This window comes from Orycteropus afer, unplaced genomic scaffold (assembly GCF_000298275.1).
Source record: "Orycteropus afer afer isolate SDZICR_OR568_19922 unplaced genomic scaffold, OryAfe1.0 scaffold00051, whole genome shotgun sequence".
Taxonomy (NCBI): domain Eukaryota; kingdom Metazoa; phylum Chordata; class Mammalia; order Tubulidentata; family Orycteropodidae; genus Orycteropus; species Orycteropus afer.
This window is the reverse complement of record NW_006921638.1, coordinates 5,813,114-5,824,240: the sequence shown is the minus strand read 5'-3', so window position 1 is coordinate 5,824,240 and position 11,127 is coordinate 5,813,114. Positions and strand designations below refer to the sequence as shown.

Sequence of the window (11,127 nt, the reverse complement as noted above, 5' to 3'; positions counted from 1 at the left end):
CAAAGTATATGTGAACTGCTGTATGAAAAGTGAATTTACTCTGTAAATCTTCACCCAAATCCTAAAAATAAAAATAAATAAGAAAACAAAAAAAAAAATAAATAAATAAAAGTCAAACTTGGATTCAAATCCATAAACAGTAAAATCTGCAAAACCTGGAACATGTATAAGGCAGAGAAGGAGAATTCACATATTTCCTACTGATAAAGAGCAACAGAAAAGTGGTAAGTACATCCTGTCAAAGGTGGAAAACCTGCAAGACCTGGAAAAACAAGGCAGTCCCATAGAATGCTGGCTATCACAGGTTTCACTGTACAATATATCAAAGTCCCATCACTGAAAATATACAGGCTTCAAAATAGGGCAAAAGGTCACTAGAACAAGTATTAACAAAAGAGGATTAAGTTGCTTGCTCAAAAATCATGTGGGAACAGAGGAGTGACTAAACCCTAAGCTCATGGTAGGATACAATAACCATTCAATTTACAATTCACATGGCTATTTTCAAGTTATCACACATCTTTGAAACAGATTTTTATAATATCACAACAGAAGGCCTGTTAAAACTCAACCCTTATAAATTAAACTTTGTATCAGCAACTGGCAACAACTTTGTACTTACCCATATGATGAAGAACTCTTGGATCCATCATTTTGGCCATCTGTTGATTCAATTTTGCCATCTGAGACTGGCTTACGTTCTTAGACATGTCACCACCTGAAAAAGAAAAAAATGTATGAGTCACTATAAAATATACCTTATTTTTATGCAAATAATGCATATGTTATTTCAAATCACACGACCTCCTCATGAGTTATTTTCCTATGCATGCTATGCATGTTTTTTGCATGGACACATTATTTATGTGGACAGGTTATCTGAGAAAAAATACAGTAAGAGGATACCAAAGAAAAGTTTGAGGAATTGAGTAGTTCAAGGGGAAAAAAAAAGTGAACTATAATGCTATCACTCTAACATGATTATTTCTATTTCTATATACTTTTTCCTAGTCTTTACCTCAATTGCATACATATTTCAAAGGACAAGTGAAATTCTATTCTTAATTATGTGACATTTAAGGGCTAAGATTGTTGATGATATATTTATTTATACCTGTGCATAAGTTACTAAGCAAAACTGTTTCCAGTGGTTATTAAGATATAACAATAATTATTTAATAGTGATACAGAGGAATGCTAAACAAAGAGCTAAGTTTATAGAGATGGGTTCATCAGGAAAAAGACTGGATGTCTGGTAAATGAACATGAAACAATGAATCTAAGAGAACTTGAAGATCTCTGTATCTAAGAACCTATTAAAAGATAACTAAAAGCTTCAGAGAATAGGAAGAAAAAAAAAATGCATCCTCATTTTTCAATGAATTTCCACACACTTAGTCAACTCCACAGTAAAATGGGAAGCCAATGAAAGAGATACACTCTGGGGAAGAACAACAAAAGTATCCTTTAGAGAACAGATGAGCTCTGTAAGAGTCAGGCAGGACCCAAGAGTGATCATTAACACAACAAGGATAAGCAGGAATGTCTCAGCAAAATAATTTTATTTTTTCAAAGGAAAATTAACCATAACACTTCTCAGGAGCATTTAATGAAAATAACAAAGTTGCCCCTAATCTCTGAACGAAACTGACTAACCTGAATAAATTATGTGAATTACAGATTATCATTTATAAAGGAAACAGACAATACTTTTATGTCAAAACATGATAAAATCTGTGGAAAAATTCATGATTAATAAATCAGCAAAAGATCTGAATTCCATGTTTACTGGTGATATATCCTAAGAGCCTGTTTCTGAGGACTTCTAAAAAATATTAATCTTTCACTGTGACAAGGATGCATGTAATATCCACTGTCTATTTCATCTTGGTTATGTCTTTATTGAGCAATCAATTCTTAGATACAATTTCACTGATAGAGCTGTAACAGTTTTGTCAAGAATCAAGAATAGTCAGATCACAATGGTCCTATAAGTTCATGTGAATGATTAGAATTCCCAGGTGTATAGTAGAGCTGACAAGGGGCAAGGCTATGGTCACTGCTTGGTCACAGCCAGCTACCCAGAGCGACGGAGTAGTTGAACCTGCGGGCTTGGGACCACAGTCGCAGGGGACATCAAGCTCAATTGGCATAACATACTATACAAAACATTGTTCCACCTCCTACTTTGGCGAGTAGTGACTGTGATCTTAAAAGCTAGCAAGCTGCCATCTAGATGCAACAATGGGTCTCTCCTCATCAAGAAGAAAGAAGAAAACCAAAATTAATGGAAACAATCAGTCCTAGCGACTGGTACACCATCCGATCTGCAACCTATACAACTATCAGACCAGAAGAACTAGATGGTACCCGGCTACCACTGTCATCCACTTGGAAGGGATGCAGGAGATCCTGCATAGAGAGGGAGAACAATGTGGAACAAAACTCAAAATCATTTGGAGGCAAAAAAAAAAAAAAGAAGAAAGAAGGTGGGGACCAGATTTGCTGGTCCAACAGAGCCTGGTGGAACCACTGAGACTATGGCCCCTAGCTGCCCTTCAGGTCTGGAATTGAACCCACACCTGTGGTTTCCAGCCAAACAAAGTACAGACATGTGAGTTAAACATTTACCTCAAGCAGACACATGCCCTGGTGAGAACAATCATGGGAGAAGTAAGGGCTGCTAATGTACAGGGAGACAGCTCAGGTGGCAGGAGAGTATGGAGGGATGGACACTGGGAAAAGGTAATTATGGGGAGGAAGTGGGAGGAGAGCTGTTGTATTGTGGTAAATTGTGGTCAATGACATGAGACAAAGTATATGTGAACTGCTGTATGAAAAGTGAGTTTGCTCTGTAAATCTTCACCCAAATCAAAATAAAATTAAAAAAAAAAAAAAAAAGAACAGTCAGATCATTTGAGAAATATGTTAAACTGAAATAACGTTTATTAATCACTACCAGCAAAAGCAAGTGATGCTGGGAATCAGTCAATTTTAAGCATGCTTGTCTAAAAAATCTTCTCCCTTGTCACAAAAGAAAAATAGGATGCAGCAAGCAGAGAAAACAGAAATGTCAAAGACAAAAGGTAATAAAAAGAAATATGCAAATACTCATCTTTTTAGAAAGTGATACCATTCATCTTTGGGGCTTACTTAATATTTTTAAAAATTATAAATTCACTTTTGTAGTCATTTACATTATGGAAAATTTTTTTAAAGACAAAAACTAGACAACTGATTAACTCTTTGGAAAAACAAAGTTATCATCTCAACTCACACAAACATAGCAAAATTCATTCAAGAATAGAAAAATAATAAATAAAACCAAAGAACAGTAGAAGAAAATATAGATGACTGCCGTAGTGTCAACACAGGGAAGACTTTTATGATCATTTAAAAAAAAATTAAGGTAAGGATAGGCTGTTGTTGTTGTTGTGCTGTCGAGTCAGTTCCAACTCACAGCGACCCCTTCTTGGGGTGCCAAGGCAGTATCACTACGGAAGTAGATTGCCCAACCTTCCTTCTGAGGAGTGGCTGATGGGTTTGAACTGCAAGCCTTCTGGTTAGCAATCAAATGCCTTAGGTACTATGCTCCCAGAGGTCCTAAAGATAGGCTACACTACCTTAAAAAATTATAATTTCTGTTCATTAAAAATATAAACAAAAATAAAAGGCAACTTAAAAAAAATACCTGCAGATAGAAACCAGGTATTTTAAAGAGTTACTACAAACCTGTAAGGGCAAAAAATAAATGTACAAGAAACAGGAAACAATGATTCAAAAGAGAAATTCAAATCAGTAAGTATGTGAAGAAATGTAATCCAAAAAGACATGCTGAAAAGACATCTGACCACTGAATTGGAAATAATATTAAATTTTTACAAAATCTATTCAGTACCTACTATGTTTCTGATTAAAAGAGATAAAATCCCTGTCCTAAGAAAGACTGTGCAGAAAGTGACAATCTAGTTGCATTGTTAAGAGAATAAATTTGAGCAACATACGTGGCGGATAACCTATAAATATGTAGCAAAAGCTTTAAAAATGGTCATACCTAGTAGAAATTTATCCTAAAGGAAATAAAAATATCTATAAAAATAGACTGTTAAGTCTATTTTTTGTTAAAAATAAGACTGTTACAACATCAACTATGATGCCCTAAACTGGAATCAGCTTATCTGAAAAAGAGGCTTTAAAGTTAAACAAAGATTCATGCATAACAGAATAGTGTTCATGGTTTAAAATAGTATTTTGAAGAAGTATTTCACATTATTGAACAATAATCATGATATATTGGATGAAAACAGTAATCACAGCAAACATTTTTGCAATAGAACCCATAAGATAATTTGAGGAATAAAAGTAATAAGTGATTTAATTTTTTTTCTTAAGCTTTTTTATACAACAACAACAAAGCTTTTTTATATTATGTATATTTTCTAAATATATATTAAACATTATTAAAATAAAGTCATTACATGCATTGGGTTTTTTTTTTTTTAAATGTTAATGCACACCAAAGAATTTAAATCTGAAAACTGACAAATCAAAGATCACATTATAAATTCTCTAAGTACTTGACTGTAACATAAAACTTCAATGGTAAATTTTCCAATACTTGTAGTATTCTCTATTTACATCTTTCCCTTCAATCTGGTAACTAATGATGAGTTTGTTACTTTTCTTACCTTTGAAAAGTCCTTTGATACCACCCATCTTTTTTACCATCTGAGCAAATTTAGTGTATTGTGTCAAAAGTTCTTGAACATCTCTCGTCGACACACCTGATCCTCTTGCTACTCTTTGGATTCTTCCTGGTTGCTTACTAAAAACCTTGGCACCATCCGTACTGTCAAGTTCTGTAGGCAAGGGTCAATTCTTTTCACTTATATAAAACACTTAAAAATTATCATCAAAACAGTTATATACAAATGGGCAACATATAACCTCACAGAGCTTAGCTGATATGTTTTTTAAAAAGATAATTATTTCCCTTTCTCTTCTTTTTATATTATGAAATATCTCAAACATACAGAAAAATAGATTATCAGTATAATTAATGCTCAAACCACCACTCAAATTTAACTAATGTTATTACTTGCCATGTTTATTTCTGATTTTAAAAAATTAGAGAATATACTCAAATTTTATAATATCTATAACCTATAAAAATAATAAACACATATGCATCACCTCACAATTTAAGTAAAATAAAACATTCCAAGAACCTGACACCCCAAGTGCGCCTTTTCCAGATCTCATATCCAACCACCTGTCAGCCACCAGAGGTACGGCATACTTCAAAAGAGAAGAAAAGTGTACTCTTTTAGCTCTACCCCAAATGACTAGTTACATTTTAAATCATAAACTGAGGCTACATACACAAAAAGTAGGGGGTCAGTTCAATCTATAATGACTAGGAAAATTGTTATATTTCCTATAATCAAGTAATTACTACTAGTAATATTTAATCCTTTCTGTAACATACAAAGAATGTGCTGATTCCCTCTAGTGTTTTGATAATCCTTAAAATATGAACTACTTTTCTTCTGGCTCTTAATTGCTTACAGTCTTGTGGTGGCTAAGTCTGTGTGTCAGCTTGGCTGGGCCTGGTTGAGTGGCTGGGTAGTCGAATGTAGTTATTCCCCATGATGAGATTGGTAATTAACTCCATGGTGGAATCTATTGGAGCACCTGAGTAGCTGCTTTGAGTATGTGGTCCACTTCCTGTATATAAGAAACAGCTTTGGGAATGGTCTCCAGCTTATGGCACACTTGAACCCTGCATGTAGCCATGTCGTTGTTCAGCAGCCTGCCATACTCTGCCGATTCTGGGACTTTCAATGGACCTGAATCAATGGCCTGCCATGTGGTTTGGTAACACCAGGACTATGCTATTTTATTTGTTGACCTTGGGTTTGTCAGCCTCAGCAGCCAGTAGCTGCCTAAGTGAAGAGATGCCTCTAGCCTCAGTGGGCTGGGAATAAAAGGCAGAGCTCAAGCCAAAGGTCGAGGGGCTTTCACATAGCCCCTAGACCCTGGCACTTTGAACTTGGACTTAAAGCCTCCAAACTGTGAGAGAATAAACTCCTGTTTGTTATGGCCATCCCATTTGTGGATATTCTTATCAGAGCAGCACTAGGTAACCAGAACAAATCTCAAGAATGGGATGGACTTCAGTAAAAATTTCATTACATCTATATTCTCCGCTCTACAATATCCCCCCAGTTAGTGGTCATCTAGCCTTGGTCTTAACATCCCCAGGAAAGATGACCAACCATATAATAACGCAATCTATGCCATTCTGGTATAGTTCTAATTATGGAAAATCTTTTCACATATTAAACTAAAATCCAAGTGTCTGGCACTTCTTGCTATTCACATAGGCATCTTCTTGTCAAGTACAAAGAATAAGACTGTCAAGCACTTGAGAGCTACTGTGTTAACTGTGAATTTTCTCTAGGTGACAGATACCCAACTCTTCTGACCGTTCCTCTTACAACATAGTTTAGAACGCTATTTATCATCCTGATTTCCTAAATGTATCTTCTAATTTGTCTGTAATCCTCCAAGAAGGGTTAAAGAAGTGAAATGAAATCCAGGTGAAGCCTGATTACCAATGCAATGCAAGGAAAGAGCAAATATGTCATAGTAAACTTATAGTCATTTAAACCTCTAAATCTATTTCATAAATTTATATTTTAAGCCACATCTTCAGAAGGCCAATTCAAGTGGAAAAGAACAGATAAACTAATAACAGCACATTATAGTAAGCAGTATGACAGAGTTAAGAAAATAGTGGAAGGAGAATTTAAGGACGAAGCTAAGTCAGGACAGGCTCTATGCCAGTGGATTCCCTTTAGCTGAGTAGTGCTGAAGGACAAGTATAAATTAGAAGAGAAACAGGAAAGACACATTCAAGGAAGCAAAACATGGCTTCCGTGAATAAATGAAAATAGTTTTATGTGGAATGAACAGGGCCTGAGTGACAGTTGAGAGATTCAAGATACTGAAACAGAAAGTAAGGACAAGATGGCAACAGGATTTATAAACCATGCCTAGAAGTTTGGAATTCTTCATGAAAAGCCATTGAAGGATTTTGACCCCAGGATGGTTATACTGGGAAAGATTATTGTGATAGCTGCGAGGGATACAGATTGAGGAGAGAAATGACAAAAGGGAAAAGCAAATGTTAGAAGGCTACTTTAGTAATCCACAAAAGAAATGCTGAATGTATGAATTAATGCAGAGTATGTAAAGACTAAGAAAACAGAGAAGGCATAAGAAATATTTAGGAAGTAAAACATATTAAATCTAAAGTAATTTAGATATAAGTATAGTAAGATGACAATATTCCATTTGAAGTGGTAAAATATTGGTACTACCAGACTGTGATAAATATTATGTATGCTGTAATCCCTAGAGCAACAACTAAACACCAGACAGATACACTAAAACCTTATCAATGGAAAAGAGACAGAATGAAAGCTAGAGGGAGAGGTAAGGCCAAGAATTGTGAATTTAAGAAGTTTATATTCTGATAGGGGGAAAAAAAATCAGTACATAAGAAAAGACTGAAGATATAGGAAAGGATTTGACTGACAGAAGTTCTTTAAGAAACATGAAGAAGGTAAGAAAGGTTTGTGGGTGGCACACTTTTGTAGGTCAATTAGCTGAAAGTTGAAGGAATTCAATGCCAAAAACCTGTATTTTCTTATAAATGAGGATAGAGGTTAAGCTGAGCACACAGTAGAGAAGAAGGCATAAAAAGGGTGATAAAGGTTCAGGATGTCTGCTGGGTGAAAGGAAAAAAGGTGCTTAAAAAAAAAAATGGGAAAATAAAGAGGTCATGGGATTGGAAACACTAATGGGCTGAGGACCAGGTAAAAGACCTGGAAATATAAGATGCAATGACAACACATGATTACAGAAATAAAGCAGTGCACTTTTGAGCCTAAAACCTTGGGAGTTTCACAGCAAAAGAAGTTTGTCAACAGTGCTTAAGCTAACCCAATGTACGTTAGCATATTAAAGCTCTGATGAGACTTACAATAAATAAATTAAATTAACTTCATTTAGCTCAGCATTACCAAATTTTACTTGACTGAAAAGCACCCTCCCTCCTTTTAAGTTACTGCTAATAATATCATGGAAAACTAGTGCTCTTTACATGGGACTCATTTGCAAAAGCATTTTACTAAACATTTCTCTCAACAATGAAGTCAACCCAATAATCCTAACACTTTGAGTAAGAGTTTTCAAGCTGCTAAAAATCTACCAAACAATAATTTTTAAGCATAAAATTTTCCCCATCTTGTCACAAGAATATAGTGAAACTCTCAGGTTGCTGATATTCAGAACATCACCTTGCAGTCAAGTAGTCTGTTATCTTACCTTGATCATTCATACTATCCATTATCGTCATTAATTTCTTTAGCCTTGCCATTGACTCCTGTTCATTTCCTTTGCTCATAAAGTCTGTTCCAAAACCAGGGATCATCCCCTAAAACAAACATGTTTAAACATAAAATAAATAATAGTTTAAGATTGTTAAGAATGTCTACATTAATTATTGGTTTTAATTTTAATACTAAGTCTTAAGATATTTCTTTTTATTCAATATCAAAAATAATTAAAGCAAATGCAACTCTTCTTAGAAATCTTAATGAACAATGAAAACAAAAGACAATACAAAGAAACAATTTATGATAACTAACCAAGATCTGACTGAAGGGGCCCATTTTCATGATGTTCTGAAATTGTTCATACATATCTCTTAAGGTAAACTGACCTGAAACACAATACAAATGATTTTGACATATTAGAAAACGTATATTTCCATTCGATAAAAATAATCTTTTCCTTAATTGTGGGTTTATTGTGAAGCACATTATAAAATATCTAATCAATAAATATTCATAAGGTACTAAGATGAATGCTGTGGAATATCCAGAAACACAGATCCTATCCTCAAGAAGCTTACACTCTATCAGAGAAGATGGCCATACACAAACATACAAAAAATCTGAAAATAAGGCAGATCAATTATATCCACTAGAATGACGAAAATTAAAAAAGCTTGTTAACACTTAAAAAAAAAAAAAAAAAGGATGTGGAGCAACTGTTGTTGTTTGTTATGTGCTGTCGAGTTGGACCCGACTCATAGCGACCCCTCCTTGGGTTTCCGAGGCAGTATCACTATGGAAGTAGACTGCCCAACCTTCCTTCCAAGGAGTGGCTGGTGGGTTTGAACCACCAGCCTTCTGGTTAGCAGTCAAGTGCCTTAGGCACTATGCTACCAGAGCTCCTGTGGAGCAACTAGAACTCTCATATATTGCTGTTGAGAGAGTAAAAAACACTTTACAAAATTATTTGGAGTTTATTAAGTAGCTTATATGTCCATGAAAAGAAAAATGGATAAACTGTGGATGAAATACTACTCAGAAATAAAAAGAACAAACTACAGAGGCATACAATTGTATGGATGAATATAAAAAATGTTGAAATCCAGAAGAATTAAATATAGAGAGAAAGAAAACAAATTAGTGGTTAGCACGGGTTGGAGTAGAAGAAAATGAGATGCTTCATGGGTCTAGAATTTCTGGTTGAGGTAATGAAACAATATGGAAAGAAATAATGACGATGGTTGCAAACAACTCCGTGTATGGTGGGGGAGGGCACTGTGCTGAATCAAAGAAACCAGATGCAAGAAAAAGTACATACAGCACTATTCTACAATCAGGGCCTGCGGCAGTTAAGTTTGTGTGTCAATTTGACTGGGCCTGGTTGAAAGGCTGGGCAGGTGGATGTATTCCCCACGATGAGACTGGTAATCAACTCCATGATAGAATCTACTATGAGCAGCTGAGTGCTGCCTTAGATATGTGGTCTGCTTCCGGTATATAAAGGAGAAGCCTTGGGGAATGCTTTCCAGCTTATGGCATGCTTGAAACCTACATGCAGCTATGTTGTTGTTCAGTAGCCTACCATGCTCTGCTGACTTTGAGAGTTCTAATGGACTTGAATTAGTGGCCTGCTGTGTGATTTGGTAAAATCGGGACTGTGTTTTTTTACTTGTCAACCTTGGGCTTGTCAGACTCAGCAGCCAGCAGCTGTCTGAGTGAAGAAAATCCTCTAGCTCCAGTGGACCAAGAACAAGAGACAGAGCTAAAGCCCAAGTTTGAGGAGCTTTTACCTAGTCCCGAGAGCCTGGCACTTTGACCTCAGACTTAAAGCCTCCAAACTGTAAGCGAATAAACTCCTGTTTGTTCAAGCATCTGATGTGTGGTATATTCTTGTAAGAGCGGCACTAGGTAACTGAAACGGTGCCCATGGAAGTAGCAGTCAAGAAATCAAACAACAGCCAGTAAGATGGCGGAATAGGCAAAGAGAATGCACAGACCCTCTTCAACAAAGAAAAGGGGCACCAATTAACACAGATACAGAAGATAATCCTGGACCCCTGAGCCTTGAAGGGAAGGATACAGAAGTGGACTACACTCCAACTAGCAGAAGAATTTGCACAAAAACACCAAAAAAGGAGACATATAGAGCTGTGGTCTGGCAGCGATCGTGACAGCACAGACAGCTTGGATATTGCCAAGTGGTGGTAGGACCTAAGCATTAACCTGAAAATCAGCTCTGCTAGCCAGGGACTGCACGGAGAACTGCTCTGGTGGCTGGGGAATAAAAGGGGAAGCAGCAAAGAGGAAGGCGGGCTGAGCTGTGTACTTATCTCTGTCCAGAGGGCACAGCCATTTTGAATGTTTACAAGCAACTTGACTATTTTGGGTGTTTAAATGACAGTGTTTGCCCAGATTCCAGGGACTTAAGAAGAGGCTCCACTTGCCAGGAACCCAAAGAATATTCAGGACCCGGACGACTGGAAAGGTGGGACAGTCCCCTTGTTATTCTTATACCCTATACCCTCTATTGATGAACGGAGGTGCAGCTGCCCCTCACTCCCACCCCCTTTCTGGGCCAGCAGGAATGCCATCACTCTGGTAGCATAGTGTCTAAGGCACTTGACTGCTAACCAGACGGCTGGCGGTTCAAACCCACTAGCCACTCCTCGGAAGGAAGGTTGGGCAATCCTACTTCCGTAGTGATACTGCCTCGGAAACCCAA

The 11,127-nt window shown here is 36.5% G+C and overlaps 1 protein-coding gene across 1 annotated transcript in view; it reads right to left on the bottom strand.

Moving 5' to 3' along the window:
- SRP54 (signal recognition particle 54) overlaps window positions 1–11,127 on the bottom strand; it is a 124,204-nt gene that overhangs the window by 59,419 nt on the left and 53,658 nt on the right. Inside the window, exons 11-14 of the mRNA XM_042780652.1 lie at window positions 8,718–8,791; window positions 8,395–8,503; window positions 4,689–4,859; window positions 623–718 (exon numbers count right to left, since the gene is read on the bottom strand). Coding sequence (XP_042636586.1) covers window positions 623–718; window positions 4,689–4,859; window positions 8,395–8,503; window positions 8,718–8,791 — 450 coding nt within the window. The remainder of the gene's footprint in view (window positions 1–622; window positions 719–4,688; window positions 4,860–8,394; window positions 8,504–8,717; window positions 8,792–11,127) is intronic.